This window comes from Carcharodon carcharias, chromosome 8 (assembly GCF_017639515.1).
Source record: "Carcharodon carcharias isolate sCarCar2 chromosome 8, sCarCar2.pri, whole genome shotgun sequence".
Classification (NCBI taxonomy): Eukaryota; Metazoa; Chordata; class Chondrichthyes; order Lamniformes; family Lamnidae; genus Carcharodon; species Carcharodon carcharias.
The window spans coordinates 14,992,024-15,013,332 of NC_054474.1; the positions used below are offsets into that span (position 1 = coordinate 14,992,024).

Genomic DNA, 21,309 nt, shown 5'->3' on the forward strand with positions numbered 1-21,309 from the left:
GACAGGGGTCTGTGACTGTGATTCCCCCAACCAGTGATGGGACAGGGGTCTGTGCCTGTGATTCCCCCACACGGTGATGGGACAGGGGTCTGTGTCTGTGATTCCCCAACACGGTGACGGGACAGGGGTCTGTGTCTGTGATTTCCCCCACATGGTGATGGGACAGGGGTCTGTGTCTGTGATTTCCCCCACATAGTGATGGGACAGGGATCTGTGTCTGTGATTTCCCCACAAGGTGATGGGACAGGGGTCTGTGTTTGTGATTCCCCCACACAATGATGGGACAGGGGTCTGTGTTTGTGATTCCCCCACACGATGATGGGACAGGGGTCTGTGTCCGTGATTTCCTCTGCTCCCTAACACCATTCCCTCACCTTGTTTGAAAGATCGGGCCAATGGCAAAATGCCCCTCCAACCCTTTCCCACTCCTCCTGACCTGGTCTTCTACAGGTACTATTGATAAAGAGAATGATAGTGTAATGGGATTTAACATAGCGAATCTTAAACATCAACAATCTCATGCTCCTCTGATATGAAAAGTACACAGTGGCTGATTTAACAAGGACAGATTGTCTTTCAAATCTCATTGTTAGCAGAACTAATCACTTTCTATACAGCCTGTCATTGGGATTCAGCCCGTCTGAGAGCATCTCACTAATTTGTGAGCTCTGTGTTGTCAGACGCAAATGTTCTGCACAAAAAGTAAACTGCTTCATTCTGTTACAAACTGAAAAGATTGACTGAAATTTAATCCCAAGATATCAACATTGGTGACACAAACGATCAAACCAATAATCGTAAGAACATAAGGCCATTCAGTCCCTCAAGCTTGTTCCACCGTTCATTTAGATTGCAGCTGGACTGTCTCCTAGCTTCACCTCCTTGCCTTTGTTCCATAACCTTTAATGCCCTTGTCCAACAACAATCTATTAATCTCAGAATGGTTCAGCTGACAGGGAAGAGTGTTTCAGATTTTCGCCATCCTTTTTGTGAAGAAATGCTTCCTGACGTGACCCTGACTACTTGATTGCCAGCATTTACACTGGAAAAGGACTGCAAGAAACTTCTGTGACACCTGCCATCTCCTCAAAGCTGGGAAAAGGCCGGGGCTCTTTTCTCTAGAAAAGAGAAGGCTGAGGGGGTGACCGGATGGATATCTTCAAAATGGTGATGGGGTTTGTTGGGCTGGATACAGAGATGCTTCCACTTGTGAGCAGAGAACAAGACTCATGGCCCATAAGTGGAAGAGAGTCGCTAATACCCCATAGGGCAGGGGACGTGAACCTTTTTCTTATTCTAGGCCATTCACACATAGGCAAGATCAGTCGCGTGTCACACGCACATAAAAATAAATTTAATTTCACTTTTTTAGAGAGAATACAGAAAACTTCAACTCAGCCACTGTTTTAATGTGACAGCTGAATTTGAATATCATACTGTTAAATATTATTATAGAAATCTAGCTGACACTTTTATCCAAAGCGAATTCATAACGATGATGGTAAATGTTCTTTTGAAGGCACTGCTGTCATCAGTCTATATTTTTAGCAATCTTGCTGCATGCCAGATGGGATTGAGAAACAGACCAGGTCCAGCCCACGGGCCACAGGTTCCGCATCCCTGCTATAGAGGAAATCCCATAGGGAACTCAGGAGAAACTTTCGAGTGATTAGAATGTGGAACTCGCTACCACAGGGAATAGGTGAGGTGAATGCTTATGGGGAAGCCAGATAAAAAACATGAGAGAGAAAGGAATGAAGAAAGATGAATGAAGAGGGTTGAGAGGAAGCACAAACGCTATCACGGACCAGTTGGGCAGAATGGCCTGTTTCTGTGCTATTAATTTTAAATAATTCTGAATCCAGTAGCAAAGTTTGTGGCTGTCAGATATTCAATTCAACTCCTTCATTTAACGGATTATTTTGGGAGGGGAGGAAAGGATGGCAGGAAGTAAATTTGGAGTCTTTATTCAGCACTAGACTGGGATTCATTTGCAGACAGAAGTCTTGTAATTATCATAAACGATTAAGATTAATAGATACTCTTGAAGGCTGTTGCTGCAGTTTTAAGTAACATTTTTTTGAGGCCTATCTAAAATCCAAACTCCCCATCCCCACCCCCCTCACTAACCCCAGAAGACCAACCGTCATGCATTGACCTACAACCTTTTAGAAGTTGGCACAGGATGTAGACTAGCAGAATGGGTAGACATATGGGCAGATGGGATTGAGTATCGAGAGGTGTGAGGTGATGCATTTTGGCAGAAGGGGTAGAGCCGATATATACCTTAATGGCACTGTTCTAAAGAGAGTGCAGGAACAGAGGGACTTGGATGCATGTGTGTAGATCTTTAAAGATGGCAGGACACATTGAGAGAGTAAAAATAGAAAATGCTGGAGGAACTCCAGCAGGTCTGGCAGCATCTGTGGAGAGAGAAACAGAGTTAACGTTTCAAGTCCATATGACTCTTCTTCAGAGCTGAAGAGAGGCAGAATTACTACATTGAGAGAGTAGTTAGCAAAACAAATGGGATCTTGAGTTCCATAAATAGATGCATTGAGTATGAAAGCATGGTGTTCATTTTAAGCCATTAAAACGGTTAGTCTACAACTACAATATTGCATCCAGTTCTGGTTGAGTGCAGTTTAGGAAGGATGTGAGGGTGTGGAGGAGATTTACCAGAACCATTCCAGGGATGAGGGATTTTACCTACAAGGTTCGGTTGGAGAAGCTAGGGTTGTTCTCCTTGGAGCAAAACAGATTGAGGGGAGATTTGACAGAGATGTACAAGATTATTAAAGATTTGGATAAGGTAGACAAAGAAAAGCCATTCCCTTTAGTTGATATTGCAAGGATCAGAGGGTACAGATTTAAGGTTTTTGGCAAGAGATGCAACAGGGAATGTGAGAAAAAATTTCTTTCACACAGCGAGTGGTAATAACCTGGAACTCGCTGCCCAGAGCAATGGAAAGGGAGGTGATGAATGATGTCAAAAGGAGATTGGGTGGGCAATGAACTTGTGGGGCTACATGGATTGAGGACTGACTACAGAGAGCCAGCATGGACTCAGTGGGTCAAACAGCCTCCTTTTGTGCTCAAAATGGATCTATGCTGACACTCGGTTTGGGGAAGGGATTGGAACCCGATCTGGGACATGCCAATTACAGGATCATATGTCTCCCTTAGCCTTTCACTTTCTCTTAACATTCGTATAAATATATTCTTCACCATCTCTTTCTAGTTGCTTTGCGATATCTCTTGCCCTGTCCCTCTATAGGCAATGCACTCTTCAAAACTTATGAACATAACTGCAGAGTGCACTATTTAACTCCCTGAAGAAAAAAAAGGTGTGCATTTGTATAGCTCCTTTCACAACCTTAGGACATCCCAAAGTGCTTTACAGCCAATTAAATACTTTTTGAAGTATAGTCAGTGTCGTAATGTAGGAAATACAATTTGCACACAGCAAGCTCCCATAAACAACAACATGACGAATGAGCAGATCATCTGTTTTTTAGCATTGTTTGAGGGGTTTCTAACGTTCCAACCCTTGCGCCTTTCTTGAATTACCCATGAGCTTGGGGAGCCTATAGTTCCCTGTTGCTTTCTCCATGGCAACACCTCGGCCAATCGGAGTTGACTTGCCAACCAATCAGCAGCCTTTTCTCCCATGCTACAAATTGTTCCGATCATTTGAAATTTGGCATTCTTTTAACGAGATAACATGCCTCTCCTTTGACCAATATTCAAAGAGTAACAACACTTCCAAAAAATGTGCTTCATTGGCAGGAAAGCAATTTGGGATGTTTGGAGGTCATGACTGGCGTTATGACAATGCAATTTGTTTTTATTGAAATGAGGGGCCATTGGTGAATTTGCTGCTCCGTTTGGCAGGAGGGGAATTAACTCTCCATAAACCAAGTTAAAATCCACCGTCTCCCCTTCCCACACACTGGGTCAGATTTGTTGACTGAACACAGATCAGGGATGGAACCTGCGGTAATCAAAGAAAAATACAGCGGATGCTGGAAATCTGGAAAAAAAAAACAGGAAAGGCTGGAAAAACTCAGCAGGTCCGGCAGCTTCTGTGGAGAGAGAAATCGAGCCAAAGCCTCGAGCTCCGGCGCTCTGAAGAAGAGTCATGTGGACCCAAAGGTGTTGGCTCAGTTTCACTCTCCATGAAATCTGGGATCTTGCTGATCTGTGTGGGGCTCAGAGCCGCGTTGTTTCCCCACCCCCCCCCACCCCCCAACCCTTGCCCACTCAGTTCAGTGAAACTGTTTTGTTTCGAATCCCTTGCACCTAATTTTATTTCATTCGCCTATTAACTAAAAACATCGACTCCTGGGATGTTCGAAACCAGCTGTTTTTCTTTACAGTAACCTCTCTCTCTCCCACGCCTTTGTGTTTTTTTTATATTCCCAGGCAGTGAAGATTCGGTAAAGCACACTAACTGTTTGTGTGCCTCTCACCCCCGCAGATGGACTGTGTCAACATCTCTCTCTCTTTTAAAACAGATCCTGTACTTTTTCCCATGTTTTTTTTTTCTTGTGTGTTTGGCAGGAAAAGGTCAGTTTATTCAGGAAATGTTTAGGATGTTTGCCAGGGTACTTGCCAGCTCTGAATCTTTCTGAAGGATAGGCAGGAGCAGGACCCATGCGGGTGAGAGAGCGTTGCTCATTTATGTATGCGGGGGTGGGAGTGAGGCAGCTATGATTTGAAACATCGGGAAAAGCTGGTGCCTGAACAGATCCTTTTTCCAATTTGCACAGAATGGGACCTATCACTTGAAGCAGCCCAAGAACAGTGGAACAAACACTGTTGATTTCTGATCCCTCAGCAGAAGCTCGAGGAGCGATCTAATCGAGGTGTTTAAAGCAACAAACAGGATTTGACAGGGTAGATGTGGAAAAGCTATTCCCTCTTGTGTGGTATATTCAGAGTCATCGGTAATCCTCTTGAGATTCAATGGGATATTTGATCATTTCTTTGTACTCTGATGATTTTCAACCAAATACTTTTTCCATTATTCAGGGTTAAATGTCTCCTCCTTTTAGATGATATCTGTATCCTGGGAGAGTGAGTCTCCATGATAATTTTGCTCAATAACTCATTGCTTGGTGTTTATTAATGTACGTGAGAAGTTTGGAGAAGCTGGGATTGTTCTCCTTAGAGCAGAGAAGGTCAAGAGGAGATCTAATAGACATTCAAAACCCTGAAGTGTTTTGATATATTAAATAAGGACAAACTGTTTCTAGCAGCAGGAGTGACAGTAACCAAAGGGTAGATCTAAAGCAATTGTCAAAAGAAGTAGAGGCAAGATGAGAAAGTATTTATTTACTCAGTAAGCTGTTATGATCTGGAATGTGCTGCCTGAAAAGGCAGTGGAAGCAGATTCAACATTAACTTTTAAGAGGGAATTGGATAAAGACTTGAAGGGACAGGGCTAGAGGGAAAAAGCAAGGGAGTTGGATTAATAGTCCTTTCACAGAGCCAACACAGGGAAGGTAGTTTGACAGGCTTCCTTCCACGTTGTATCTCTCTGTGATTCTATGATTCTACGTTCAATGTGAATGCAACAAATAACCTTAGTGCTGCAGTGCTGGGGAGCAACGCACATTTCGCACTGTGTCAGTGCCCAGTGCCATCGCAGAACAGGTTAGATACAGAAATGAAAGTGTTGGAACTGAACCTGGGCAGCAGGGTTGCCAACCCTCCAGGACTGGACTGGAACCTCCAAGAATTAAAGACAGATCTCCAGGAGAAAAATCATAGGGGCATTTTAAAAAATGGTATTTTCGTTGAACACTTTTCTTTGCCAGCCATTTTTTTTAAAGTTCTGAGATTGGGAAAAGAGTTTATTTCACTTAAAGTCAAGTATCATCTAATCATAGGGTGAACAGATTTTCAAAAGTTAAAAGCGGGAGACGTTGAAAAGCCTTGGGAAGGTGGTGCTCCATGGTGATTGATATGTTGGGTGACCAATGGGAGGGAGGTGATGGGGGGAGGGCAGTAGAAAGTGGAGCGGTCATACGAGCATACATATGAATATACGAATTAGGAACAGGAGTAGGCCACTTGGCCCCACGAGCCTGCTCTGCCATTCAATAAGATCGTGGCTAATCTGAATGTAAACCCAACCCAACATTCCTACCTACCCCCGGTAACCTTTCACCCCCTTGTTAATCGAGAATCTATCTAGCTCTGCTTTAAAAATACTCAAAGACTGGTATTCCACCCCCTTTTGAGGAAGAGAATTCCAAAGACTCTCAATCCTCTGAAAGAAAATTATTTCTCCTCATCTCTGCCTTAAATGACCGACCTCTTATTTTTAAACAGTGACCCCGAGTTCTAGATTCTTCCTCAAGAGGAAACATCCTCTCCACATCCAACCTGTCAAGACCCCTCAGGATCTTAAATGTTTCAATTAAGTCACTTCTTACTCTTCTAAATTCCAGTGGATACAAGCCTAACCTGTCTAGTCTGTCCTCATAAGACAACCTGCCCATTCCTGGTATTAGTCTAGTAAACCTTCTCTGAACTGCTCCTACTACGTTTACATCTTTCTTTAAATAAGGAGACCAGTAATGTACACAGTACTCTAGATGTCATCTCACCAGTGCCCTGTATAATTGAAGCATAACCTCCCTACCTTTGTAATCAATTCCCCTCACAATAAACATTAACATTCTATTAGCTTTCCTAATTACCTGCTGTACCTGCATGCTAACCTTTTGTGATTCATGCATTTGGACACCCAGATCCCTCGATTCTCAGAGCTCTGCAATCTCTCACCATTTAGATAATAAGCTTCCCTTTTATTTTTCCTGCCAAAATGAACGATTTCACATTTGCCCACATTATACTCCATTTGCCAGATCTTTGCCCATTCACTTAACCTATCTATGTCACTTTGTAGCCTCCTTACATCCTCGTCACAATTTACTTTCCTATCTATCTTTGTGTCATCAGCAAAATTAGCCGCCATGCCTTCAGTCCCTTCATCCACGTCATTTATATAATTTGTAAAAAGTTGAGGCCTCAGCACTGATCCCTGTGGCACACCACATAACACACCCTGCCAACCAGAAAAAGACCCATTTATGCCAACTCCCTGCTCCCTGTTAGCTAGCCAATCTTCTATCCATGCCAATATGTTACCCTTGCACCATGAACTTATATTTTCTGCAATAACCTCTGATGTGGCACTTTATCAAGTGCATTCTGGAAATCTAAGTTTAGTACATCCACCAGTTCCCCTTTGTCCACAGCATGTGTGACTCCTTCAAAGATCTCCAATAAATTGGTTAGACATGATTTTCTTGTTACAAAACCATATTGACTCTGCCTGGCTGCCATGAATTTTTCTTAGTGTCCTGCCATTACATCTTTAATAATAGCTTCTAACATTTTCCCTATGATGGATGTTAGGCTAACTGACCTATAGTTTCCTGCTTTCTGTCACCCTCCCTTTTTGAATAAAGGAGTTATATTTGCTATTTTCCAATGTAATGGAACCTTCCCCAAATCTAGGGAATTTTGGAAAATTAAAACCAGTGCATCAACTATCTCACTAGCCACTTCTTTCAAGACCTTAGGGTGGAGTTCATCCAGACCTGGGGATTTGTCAGCCCACAGCCCCAAAAATTTGCTCAATACCACTTGCCTGGTGATTGTAATTTTCCCATGTTCCACCCTCCTTTCCATTTCCTGATTTACACCTATTTCCAGAATGTTACCAGTGTCCTCAATAGTGAAAACTGAAACAAAATGCCTGTTTAATTTGTCCGCCATCTCCCTACTTTCCATTGTCAATTCCCCAGATACACTCGCAATAGGACCAATGTTCACTTTGTTAACTCTTATCTTATTTAAATATCTATAGAAACTCTTACTATCCATCTTTAAATTACTAGCTAGCTTTCTCTCATACTCTAATTTTTCCCTCCTTATTAATCTTTTTGTCATTCTTTGCTATTCTTTATATTCTTTCCATTTTCTGACCTTCCACCTGTCTTTGCATAATTACATGCTTTTTCTTTAATTCTTTGATACTGTCTTTAATTTTTTTAGTTAACCACAGAAGGTGGGCCCTCCCCTTGGAATTTTTCTTTCACATTGGAATGTATTTATTATGTGTATTCTGAAATATCCCTTTAAATGTCTGCCACTGAACCTCTATTGACATATCCCTTAATATCATTTGCCAGTTCTGCTTTCATGGCTTCCTAACTGCCCTTATTTAAGTTTAAAATACTAGTCTTTGACTCATTTTTCCCTCAAAATGAATGTAAAATTCAATTACGTTATGGTCACTGCTATCTAGGAGTGCCTTCACTAGGAGGTTATCAATTAATCCTATCTCGTTGCTCAATATCAGGTCTTGTATAGCCTGCTCTGAGACTCCAGAGCAAGCTGTTCTAAGAAACTATCCCGAAAATATTCTATGAACTCCTCATCTATGCTGCCTTTGCCCATCTGATTTTCCAGTCTATATGTAGATATAAGTCCCCCATGATTATTGCTGTTACAATTAGAGGGCCTGTACACCACTCCTACAAGTGTCTTCTTGCCTTTATCATTCCTCATCTCAACCCAAACTGCTTCTACATCCTGGTTTCCTGAACTTAGGTCATCCCTCTCTAATGTGCTGATACCATAATTAATTAACAGAGACACTCCTCCACCTTTTCCTAATTTCCTGTCCTTCCTTACGTACCCTTCAATATTCAGGTCCCAATCTGTCTCCTGTAGCCATGTCTCTGGAAGGCTATCAAATTGTACTTATTTATTTCCATTTGCGTTATCAGTTCACCTGTTTTGTTTTGAATGCTGCGTGCATTTAGATACAGAGCCTTTAGTTTTGTCCTTTTATTATTTTTGTAGCATCTAGCCTTATCTGCTGATTTACTCTTAGAATTGTACTCTCTGCCCTTTCCTGTCACAGCCTGTTTATCATTTCCCATATTAATATTTGTCTCCCTTGCCTTGTCTCTACTCTTTTTGGTTTACCACATCTTCCCAAATTAGATCCCTTGCCCCTACTATTCAGTTTAAAACCCTCTCTACTTCCCTAGTTAGGCAGCTCGTGAGGACACCAGCCCCAGCATAGTTCAGGTATAGACTGTCCCAAGGGTACAGATCCCACTTTTCCAAATACTGGTGCCAGTGTCCCACAAACTGGAACCCATTTCTCCCACACCAGTCTTTGAGCCACACATTCATTTCTCTAATCTGATTTCCAGATATTATTACCTTTGAGGTTCTGCTTCTTAATTTGGTGTCATGTGATGACATCTCCCGAACTATGTCCAGCCAGAGTTGGCAACCCTAGTGGCGATGCTCAGCAACAATAAAAATCACAGACCTGAATTTATATAGCTCCTTCAACATAGTAAAGCGCCCCAGGTCAAACAAAATTTGAAACTGAGCCACATAAGCAGATATTAGGAAAGGTAACCAAAGGCTGGTTTCAACAAAGTAGTTTTTAAGGATCGTCTTGAAGGAGGATAGAGACGGAAGAAATTCCAGAGCTTTAGGGCCTGGACAGCTGAAGGCACATTGGCCAATTGTCGAGCGTTGGAAATCGGGAAATGCACTAGTGTAAGAGTCCCTGATGACTGCTTCATAATGGTTTCCTGCAGGCGAGCAACTTGCCCATCTATCTCTCTAAATATGGTAGCAGCTGGGACTCCGGCTTCAACAGGGTGGTTGTGATGACTACCCCCTCACGCTTTGATTCCTAAATCTCGGCCGCCCATTTCTCATGTGTAAAATAGGAGGCCGTGTGTTGCATTTCTCCGCCTGGAGGGGCAGGCGCTTAGTGGAGCAGTTCCCTTACTGGGCAAGTAATTCCAGAGAATGAGAGTTCTAAGCATTTGGTGTCAGTAAAAGTGACCATGAAACCGATGCCTTACCCACTCTGGGCCTATCTGTGACTCCAGTCCCACGCCAACGTGGTTGACTCTTAATTGCCCTCTGAAGCGACCTAGCAAGACGCACAGCTGTGTCACCACCTTCTCGAGGACAGTTAAGGAATGTGCAATAAATGCAGCCTCGCCCGCGAAGCCCACATCCCGAGGACAAATTATTTTTTTAAGAGAAACACCCCACACCCCCTCCTAATGCAGAATGAAAGCGAACCAATTTGGCACTTAATTGGAATGTATTTATTTTTATGATGGATTCTGGAGATCTAAAGAAAGGGAAAATGCATAAGGAATCTGGGTAGTCTCTGCTGGACTTCAGGGAACTATCATTAGGTTATATATGTCGAAGGCAGGAAATAATTAAGTGCTGTTCCCTTGACCCCTGCTATGAACAGTTGGAAGTGCAGCAGAGTACGAGAGTTTGAAGCGGGTTCAAAGCTTTGGCTAGGACTGAGTTTTACTGTGGTTGTCATGGCAACCACAAGCTTACGTGTTTCAAAAATTTGTTGCATTTCTCATGAAAGTAAAGGCCAGCAGAGGGCAAGGCGAGATATCAGCAGTGGAGGGGGAGATCAGTCAAAAGGGAAAGAAATATACTAACAGAGGACATGGGACGGGAGGAAAATTCTGGCAACCGCCGGGTTCTTGAGTCACACTGTATGTTTTTACAGAGAGGCCCAGGAATTCCAGGAATCTGTGGATTTCCCGCTGAAGCTGATATGAAAGCCAAGTCAGAGAAAGTCTTCAGGAAGGATCAGTCTTGTGACTTGATTTCCCGCTGCTGCACTAAGCCATTCAAAGTCATAAGGTCCATGGTCTTGAAACCCCAGCCTTGCATTTGTACAGTGACTTTCACTATCTCGGAATGTCTAAAAGTTCCAGCCAATGAACTAATTTTTTGAGGCGTAGTCAGTGTTTTCGTGTAAGAAACATCAAAATGTTTGCAAACTTGGTGTCATATTTGACCCCAAGCTTCCAGCCACATATCCGCTCCACAAGGAAGACTCCCCACATCGACCTCCATAACATTGCCCCATACCAACACAGTCTCAACACAGCTGCTTAGAACCCCCCGTCCAAAACTTTGTTAACGCTAGACTTGACTATTCCAATGCTGTCATGACCAGCCACCCACCTCCACCCACCTCTAACCTTCCGTAAACTTTAACTGATCCGAACTCTGCTGCCTCGTTCGTGTCAGATCTGTTCACCCATTGCCCTTGTGCTCGCCGGTCCAGCAATATCTTGACTCAAAAATTCCCATCCTTGTTTTCAGATCCCCTCCTGGCTTCCTCCAACCTGCCCCACCACCCCACCCCATCTGAGTAATTTCCTCCAGCCCTACAACTCTCCCAGATAACTATGCTCCTCTAATTCTGGCCTCCGGAGCATCCCTGCTTTTAATCACTCTACCATTGGCGGCCATGCCTTCAGTTTCCTAGAGCCCCACCTCTGGAATTCCTTCCCTAAAATTCTCTACCTCCCTTTCTCCCTTAAAGTCTCCCACTTTGACCAAGCTATTGGTCGTCTGCCTTAATGTCTTGTCAAGTTTTGCTTGATAGTGTTCCTGTGAAGCGCTTTGGAACATTTTGCTATGCTAAAGGCACCATATAAAAACAAGTTGTTGTTGAAAAGCAGCAACCAACTTGTTCACATCAAGCTCTCTCAGCTCAGCAATGACCGAGTCATCAGTTTTTTAGCAGTGTTGGCTAAGGGGATAAATATTGGCCCAGGACACTGGGGAGAACGCCCCTGTTCGCCTTTGAAATAATGCCATGGGATCTTTTATATCTGCCAGAGAGGGCAGACTGGGCCCTGGTTTGCGTTGCGTTGCACCACCAACAAAATGGCACTCGCTCAGTACTGCCAGTGTAGATTTGTCTTTGAATCTTTGGAGATTTTTTAAACTTATTCTTTCAAGGGACATGGGTGTCACTGGCATGGCCAGCATTTGTTGCCCATCCCTAATTGCCCTTGAACCGAGTGGCTTGCCACACCATTGTAGAGGGCTGTTAAGAGTCAACCACATTACTGTGAGTCTGGAGTCACATGCAGGCCAGATTTCCTTCCCTAAAGGGCATTAGTGAACCAGGTGGGTCTTTACGACAATGGTTCTATGGCCAGTGGTACTGAGACTGGCCTTTCAATTCCAGATTTGTTAGTTGAATTTAAATTCCACCTGCTGCCACAGTGAGATTTGAACTCTTGTTCTCAGAGCATTAGCCTGGGCCTCTAGTTTACTAGTCCGGTGACATTACCACTATGCCATCGTCTCCTCCTTGACTGTGGCTTTGAACCCACAACGCTCTGACTCAGAAGTGAGAGTGCTACCCTCTGAGCTAGAGCCAAAGTCATGAGCCATTCGCCCCTCTCCTCGTAATGTACAGCCCAGTGTGTCAGTTTGTGACACTGGGACTGTGCAGCAACCTGTCCTGGTACCAGTGATGTGAGCAACTGCAGCGAACATGAAAGAGAAGTGGAGCCACTTTCGGAAACTCGGTGAAATTCCTCCTCCATCTCAGAAAGTCAATCCCAGGGGCAGAGGGAAGAGAGGGAAAAGCAATGTTGGGGTTAAAATTGTGTTTGAAAATTCCAGCAGACCATTATTATTTCCCACAATGCTCCTGCAAATCAATAGGGATGTTTAGCTACAACCGCAGCACCAATTATGACAACAACTTATATTTATATAGCTTTCTTAGCGTAGTGAAGCATCCCAAGGCACCTCACAGGAGCATTATAGATCAAAATAGGGCACCAAGCAGCAGGTTGCATGACCAAAAGCTTGGTCGGAGAGGTTTTAAGGAATGACTTGAAGGAGGAAAGAGAGGTGGAGAGGTGTAGGGAGGGAATTCCAGAGCTTAGGGCCTGGACAACTGAAGGCATTGCCAGCAATGGTGCAGCGATTATAATTGGGGATGTGCAAGAGGCCAGAGTTAGAGGAGCGCTGATATTTCGGAGTCGTGGGGTTGGAGGAGATTACAGAGACGATGAGGGTCAAGGCCATGGACAAATTTGAAAACAAGGATGAGAATTTTAAGGTCAAGCCATCCCTTGACCAGGAGCAAATATAGGTCAGCGAGCCCAGGGGAATAGGACTTGCTGTGAGTTAAGACACAGACAGTAGAGTTTAATGTAGTAATGTTACATTACAGGTGGTACATAAATGCAAGTTGTTGTGGCATTACTGGGTGAATATTCCCCCACATTGTACTCTTATATCCTCCTTAGTAAGATCTGCTGTTCCTTGTGGTAACCGTAAAATTGAATTTGTACCCTTGACAATATGTGACTAACAATATTGTTTTTTGTGTTTTTCAGCTGATGGTCCTCCTGGTCTTTTTGAAGATGTCCACCATTCGATGGGATCTTTTTCTTGCAGGTACCTATCACATAGGGGATGGTGTGCTCAGACCATAAAGCTAATTGGTTTCAGCCAGTCTGATGACCGTCCATGTGTTGGAGTTGGGGAGGGGGTGGGTTTTGGGCCGCGACAGACTCGGGTCAAGGGACATTCATCATAACCAGGTGGGCTGCAGGTAACACAAGATTGGGCAGTATCACTCTCGGGTATTAAGTTTAATCTGGTCATGCTCCTGTGAAGCACCTTTACTACATTAAGGGCGCCACATGAATGCAAGCTTTACTACTTGGTTAAAAAGCCAGTGACCCTGAGCAGCTCCTCTATTCATAGTCAAAGACTCTTTCAGGCTGATGTAGTAACTGTTTGTGTGTAAAATCTGTGTGTTTATTTTAGGATTCCTGCTTACGTGTTCTCTTGGTGAATGTTCTGAGAGTCACTTGGAATCGAAAGAGATCATTCTGCAACCTTCTTCCAACATCACTCTGAACTGCTCCGGGAATGGCCACATTGACTGGAGCTATGAAAAGGTCGCCAATGTTTATCCTGATGGCCGTTTTCTGCACATTTATAACGCAACCGCTTATCACAGCAGAGAGTACAACTGTTCCTGTAATAAAACTGAGGTCATGAGCTTCTACATCTTTGTGCCAGGTTAGTTAAGTTGGTCCAGTTTAACTGGAAGGATCCTCTTAATCTTCAGGAGTGAAATGGCAATGCCACTTTTCACACAAATGGTGGTGGAAATCACAGGAACATAGGAACAGAAGGAGGCCATTCAGCCCCTCAAGCCTGTCTGCCATTCCATTGATCCACAGTTGATCTGTACCTTAACTCCATTCATCTTCCTTGATTCCATACCTCTTTAGACCCCAACAAAAATCTACTAATCTTAGTTTTGAAATTTTCAATTGTAACCGCCCCCCTCCCACCCCGCACCTTGCCTCAATAGCTTTTTTGCAGAGAGAGTCCCAGATTTCCACTACCCTCGGTGTGAGGAAGTGCTTCCTGACATCACCCTGAGCTGCCTTGCACTAACCTGAATGTTATGCCTCCTTCCTCTGGACTGCAGCAGAGGAAATCAAAGCCTTCAATCGCCTTAACATTGAATTAGGAGCAGGAGTACGCCACCCGGCCCCTCGAGCCTGCTCTGCCATTAGATAAGACCATGGCCGACCTGGTTGTGTTTCGAATTCCACATTCCCATCTACCCCTTATAACTTTAGATTCTTGTTAGGCAGGTGAATCAACTTATCGCTGCTTTAAAAATATTCAATAGACCACCCCTTAATCTCCTAAACTCAAAAGAATACATGCCTAGGCTATGCAACCTGTCCTCATAATTGAACACTTTACTAGCCCTGGTATCAGTTGTATCCAGACTGCACTCTCTCCGAGGCTGATATATCCCTCCTGAGGTGCGATATCCAGAACGAAGCACAGTGACTTCAGATGGTGTCTAACCCGAGCTTTATATATAATTGTAACGTAACTTGCCCTCTTTGTATTCCAGTTTTCTTGAGATAACGACCAACACTCCATTCCCCCCTTGACCTTTTTTGTAGCCGTGCTCCAGCTTTTAGTAATTTGTGTACGCGGACATCAAAATCTCTCTGCTCCTCCACGTTGTCTAACATTTTGACTTTTAGGAAATATTGTGATTTGTCTTTCTTTGATCCAAAGTTTCCCCACATTGAGCTCTATCTGCCATAGTTTTGCCCACTCTGTCAATGTCCCTTTGCGATTTCCTGCTCCCACCTACACTATACACTGTGCCATCTCACTGGTTGTCCTCCACATGAACTATGCAACACAGAAGGAGGCCACTTAGCCCATCACGCCTGTGCCAGTTCTTTGAAAGAGCTGCCCAATTAGTCCAACAGCACCCTTATAAGCCCCCCCACCCCCACTCTTTCCCTGTACCCTGCATATCCCAAAAGCTATGAGTGATGGGGCGGGCGGTGAATTGTGGTTTCGAAGGCTGAATGAAAGGTTCTGGAGAAAGCATATCAGGCTGAAACTTTAACCCTGTTTCTCTTTTCCACAGACATTGCCTGACGCGCCGAGTGTGTTTTCAGTATTTGCTGTTTTGGTTTCAGATTTCCAGCATCTGCGGTATTTTGCTTTTGTTTTAGCTTCAGGCTATTGTTGGATCCAAGTGTTGAGGGTCACAGAGCAAAGACTAGCAAATGGAGTAGAGGTTTCAATCGGCATTGAAATAGCATTTGGGGATGTAGAAATGAGTAATTTGAGGCAAGATGTGTGTTGAGTGTAATGGGCTTAGGAGGAAAGGGTAAAGGACCTACAGTTCCCCAAGTCATTTTCCTCACCTCATTCCGATTCTGTTCTCGAATCATTGACATTGATTCCTCTAATTAGTCAACAACTGCATTATCATTGAATCATGTGACTACCAGGTGACTGAACCCAAGCTACCTTGTATTTCTTCATTGAACAGTTCCAATGACCTCATTGATAACAGCACAGGCTAGAGGGACTGAATGGCCTAATCTGCTTCCTAAGTTCCCATGTCCATCTACACTATCCGTCTGGAGAGGATCACTGGACAGGGATTAGGAACAGGGGCCTAGCCTGGTTGAATGTTCTGTGATCGTATCTCAGGAAACCAATTCCGGCCCCTCCACTATTACTGCACTTAATGAATTGGGCATCAACTGTTTGAAGGGGATGGATGTCCATCTAAGACAGGGTTAAAACTCTCTGAACCACTGAGCCCTGCAGAGCAGACAGGCCCGCTAATCCGAGGACTCGTGTACAACTTTTTGAGACTGCATGATGCACTCTGAAAGGAAAGTAAAATGGCAGAAATTGTGTTTCTTTTACAGATCCCGACATATGGTTCCGGCCACAAAGGACGGATGATATGATCATCATCATGATGGAAAATTCAGTGGCTTTCACCATCCCATGCCTGGTGACCAATCCGGACCTCCAGGTCACGCTGCTACACCAGGAGACCAACACCCTCATAGACATGCCATATGACAATAAGCAAGGCTTTTTCGGCAAGTTCAAGGATGGAACCTATGTGTGTAAGGCCACGTTAAACGGAGTGGAGCGAGAGTCTGAGGAATACTTTGTGGAAACGCATGAAGGTGATCACTCCCTTGTCAAAGATTGCTCCTGGAATATTGCCCAGCTCCATCCCTGCCTCAGCCCACCTGCTCTGAAACCCTCATCCAAAACCCTGCTGCCTGTGTCCTTATTCGCACGAAGCCACATTCACCCATCGCTCCTGTGCTTGCCGACCTACTTGGCTTCTGGTCCAGCAATGCCTCCAAGTTAAAATTCTCATCCTTTCCAAACCCTTCCATGGCCTCACCCCTCCCTATCTCTGCTCCAGCCCTATAACTCTCTGAGATCTCTGACCTCCAATTCTGGCCTCTTGCTCAACCCCAATTTTAACCCCACCATCTTTGCTGGGCACGCCTTCACTTGCCTAAGCCCTTAGCTCAGGAATTTCCTGCCTAAACCTTTCCACCTCTCTCTTTTCCTTTTAAGACATTCCTTAAAGCCTACCTCATTGGCTGTCCTAATCCTTGTCACCTGTCCTAATATCTCCTTATGTGGCTCAGTGTCAAAGTTTGTCTGGAAAACACCCCTGTGAAGCACTTAAAGATGTTTTACTATGTTAAAAACTCTATATAACTTGTTGTCTATGAACTAAAGATCATTATCATTTCCCCCTTGCAGCCAGTGGCGATCTTGATATCGAGCTTCATACTTTGAGAACCATGGTCAAACAGGGAGAGCCTATCAGTGTCACCTGTACAGCAAACACCAAATTGCTGGATTTCACATGGTACTACCCGAGGGAGATGGTGAGTTTGCAGGAGGTTTAACTGGCCTTTGTAAGGGAGCGGAAAACAGTATCAAAATAGTTGAAAAGTCTTCAGAGAAAATTGTTGTGTTTTTTGGTGCTGATAGCATGACTTGGAGAGATAAAAGATTTGCATCTTGGATGTCAGTAGGACAGCCACAGCACGGGATTAGATACAGAGTAAAGCTCCCTCTACACTGTCTCCATCAAACACTCCCAGGGCAGGTACAGCACAGGGTAAAGCTCCCTCTACACTGTCTCCATCAAACACTCCCAGGACAGGTACAGCACGGGTTTAGTTACGGAGTAAAACTTCCTCCACACTGTCCCCATCAAACACTCCCAAGGCAGGTACAGCACATAATTAGATACAGAGTAAATTTCTCTCTACACTGTCCCATCAAACACTCCCAGAGCAGGTACAGCACAGGGTTAATTAAAGAGTAAAGATCCATCTACACTGTTCCATCAAACAAACCAAAGCTCATATATCAGCTAGGGTACTGGGGAAAACTCACCTGTTTAAAAAAGTGCTGATGGGTCTTTAACATCCAGCCGAGAGGGCAGACTGGAGCACAGTTTAATGTTTCACCTCAAAGCCCATGTCTCCAACAGGGCAGCATTCCCTCAGTACTGCCCCTCTCAGTGCAGCACTCCCTCAGTACAGCCCCTCCACAGTGCGGTGTTCCTTTGGAATTGCCCCTATGTCAGTGCAGCGCTCCCTCAGTATTGCTCCTCTGACAGTGCAGCACTCCCTCAGAATTGCCCTTCTGTCAGTGTGGCACTTCCTCTATACTGCCCCTCTGATAGTGTGGCGTTCCCTCACTACTGCCCGTCTGATTACGCGGGGCTCCCTCAAAACTGTCCCTCTGACAGCACTGCGCTCCCTCAATACTGTCCCTCTGACAGCACGGCGCTCCCTCAGTTCTGCCACTCTGACAGCGCGGCGCTCTCTCAGTACTAACCCTGCAACACAATGCTTCCTCTGTACTACCCCTCTGACAGTGAGGCGCTCCCTTAGTACTGCCCCTCTGACAGCGAGGCATTCCCTCAGTACCGTCCCTCTGACCGCACAGTGCTCCCTCAGTGCTGCCCCTCTCACAGCGTGGAGTTCTCTCAGCACTAACCCTGCAACACAACGCTTCCTCTGTACTACCCCTCTGACAGTGAAGCGCTCCTTTAGTACTGCCCCTCTGACAGCGAGGCATTCCCTCAGTACCGTCCCTCTGACCGCACAGTGCTCCCTCAGTGCTGCTGCTCTCACAGCATGGAGCTCTCTCAGCACTAATCCTACAACACAATACGTCCTTTGTACTGCCTTCTAACAGTGCAATGCTCCTTCTGTTCTAGCCCTCTGACAGTCTGTGATCCCTCGCTTCTGCCCCTCTGACAGCGCAGTGCTCCTTGGCTTTGTCCCTCTGAAAGTGCAGCACTCCCTCAGTCCTGACCTTCTGACAGTGCAGCACTCCCTCAGTCCTGCACTGCAACCACACAATATGGTTGTAACAAGAAACACTCCCATTGGACTTCCGCTAACTGTGAATTTTGTTTCCTATTAGAAGTTCTCAGTAACAGAACTGAACACACAATCCCTTTTTGTTCAGGATGCTCATATAACTGTGTCAGATGGGGAGTATGAGGTGAACTCAACCCTATACTTGGAAGGGGCCACACTGGAAGATTCTGGATGGTACAACTGCAGCGTCACAGGATACTATTCCGAGAATCAGTTCGAAGAGAAATCTCTGGAAATTACCGTTCTCAGTAAGTAACTTTTTACCAATGAAAGTGGGCAATTTCACTATTGCCCCTTCAAGCGCGCAGATTTGGAGATTGTGGTCAGCCTGGTTGGTAACCATTGTAAATCTGCTAGCAGATTTGAGTCGCAGTGACGCTTGTTGTGTTCAGCTGGGCTCAATGGGCAGCTCTCTCGCCTCTGACTTAGAAGCTTGTGAGTTCAAGTCCTGCCCTAGAAAGAGACTAGAGCACAAAATCCAGACTGTTATTCCCAGTGTGGTACTGTGGGAAGTGCTGCACTGAGAGGTACCATTGTCCGGAGGAGAGGTTAAACTGAGGCATTGTCTGCTCACTCAGCTGGGTGTTAAAGATCACATGGCAATACTTTACAGAGAAGGGGAGTTCTCCCGAACTCCTGTGACCAATATTTATCCTTCAACCAGCATCACTAAAACAAATCATCTGATAATTATCTCATCGCTGGATGGGGATCTTGCTATGTGTAAATTGGGTGCAATGTTTCCTACATTTCAGGAATAATTCATTGGCTGTAGAATGCTTTGGGATGTCCTGGGGCTGTGAAAGGTGCTATAGAAATGTAAGTGTGCCTTTTTCTTATTGCTTAATTTTTCTTTCTCCTTTTCTTTGTCTGTCTCTCTGTTTCTCTTGTCTTTCTTCCTCTCTCTTTTAGAGGAACAGTCCTGCACAATGTTTAATGGGTGCATTGGTGCTAACCTGATTTGCCCATTGTGTGCAATATACTAGTAAGTCCATCTGACTGAACCAAAACATTGCAGTACAGATTGACTTGGTCTTATATTAAGCATATCAACTGATTGGAGCAGTCTGAAACCTCCATCAGCTCTTCTGATAACCAGTTTGTGTAGGAAGAAACCTAAGCTAATTTGTACTTGGTAAAGATTTATTCACAGAGTAAATCACTACAGGTATATACCTCCTATCTTGACTCACACACCATGTGTCAGTAAGTATCTCTTTATATGTGCTGAAATAACTATTACGGACAGGAGGGGGTTTAAATTAAACAGCCCTGCATTCTCCCCTCATCACCCATCTGCAAACGGAAAGGTGTTTTTGATTTTTGATTTCCTCGCTTTATATGTGGGGGTGTATTTTCCCAACCCCCCAGCTTTGGCGTGATCCAATTCTCTGTTAATAACCCCACAGCAAACTTGAGAGAGGATGAACTAAATTTCAACAGACAAAGCTCTGGGTTCTACTGCTGTTTGGCTAATGAAAGATGGCAGACTGCTTTTGCAGCTCGACAAGGCAGGAAAACAGTTCCTTTCAACTGGAGGAGTGGTGGTGGGTGTCATGTGAATTACTCCCACTTCTCGACTTTGGCTTGGACAAAGGATGTATATTCCTTTGCCTAGATCCTTGAGATGATTAATGTTTCAACCTTTAATAATGTCAAAGAAGATTTCAATGTCCTATGGAACAAGTGGTCTCCATTGGCTGTATCTGTCCTTAGAAATGTAAATGGCCTTTGTATAATTCCTTTGGAATTTGGCCTCTGCAAGCACAGGGTTGTTAGCACCTCTTCAGGAATAATGAGATTATAGCTGTTCTTAATGCCACTAGTTCCTAGTGTTTGAGTCGTAGTCAGCAATGGCTTCAGCCATTGTAAAGCCAATCAATACCCCCAACAGTATATACTTAACTTCAATTGATACAATTAACTCTATGGGATCCTGCACCTACTTACTTGTAACACTGGGATTTGATGCTTCCACCAAATAGGTAATTGCTTTTTTATTTATTCGTTCATGGGATGAGAGCATCATTGGCCAGACCAGCCTTTATTGCCCATCCCTAATTGCCCTTGAGCAGGTGGTGGTGAACTGCCTTCTTGAACCACTGCTGTCCATGTGGTGTAGGTACACCCACAGTGCTGTTAGGGAGGGAGTTCCAGGATTTTGACCCAGTGACAGTGAAGGAACAGCGATACATTTCCAAGTCAGGATTGTGAGTGGCTTGGAGGGGAACTTCCAGGTGGTGGTGTTCCCATGTGTCTGCTGCCCTTGCCCTTTTAGGTGGTAGAGGTTGCAGGTTTGGAAGGTGCTGTCAAAGGAGCCTTGGTGAGTTGCTGCAGTACATCTTGTAGATGGTACACACTACTGCCACTGTGCGTCAGTGGTGAAGGGGGTGAATGTTGAGGATGGGGTGCCAACCAAACGGGCTGCTTTGTCTTGGATGGTTTCTGAGGGGTCGCGAATAGTGCTGAACATTGTGCAATCATCAGCGAACATCCCCACTTCTGACCATATGATAGAGGGATGATCATTGATGAAGCAGCTGAAGATGTTTGGGTCTAGGACACTACCCTGAGGAACTCCTGCAGTGATGTCCTGGAACTGAGATGACTGACCTCCAACAATTACAATCATCTGCCTTTGTGCTAGGTATGACTCCAAACA

General features: G+C 44.5%; 1 protein-coding gene across 1 annotated transcript in view; it reads left to right on the forward strand.

Moving 5' to 3' along the window:
- The window catches only part of LOC121281261 (platelet-derived growth factor receptor beta-like), a 79,388-nt gene that overhangs the window by 15,241 nt on the left and 42,838 nt on the right, over positions 1-21,309 (forward strand). The window contains exons 2-6 of the mRNA XM_041194101.1: positions 13,251-13,311; positions 13,687-13,944; positions 16,137-16,406; positions 17,005-17,132; positions 18,736-18,895. Coding sequence (XP_041050035.1) covers positions 13,254-13,311; positions 13,687-13,944; positions 16,137-16,406; positions 17,005-17,132; positions 18,736-18,895 — 874 coding nt within the window. The 5' untranslated portion in view covers positions 13,251-13,253. The remainder of the gene's footprint in view (positions 1-13,250; positions 13,312-13,686; positions 13,945-16,136; positions 16,407-17,004; positions 17,133-18,735; positions 18,896-21,309) is intronic.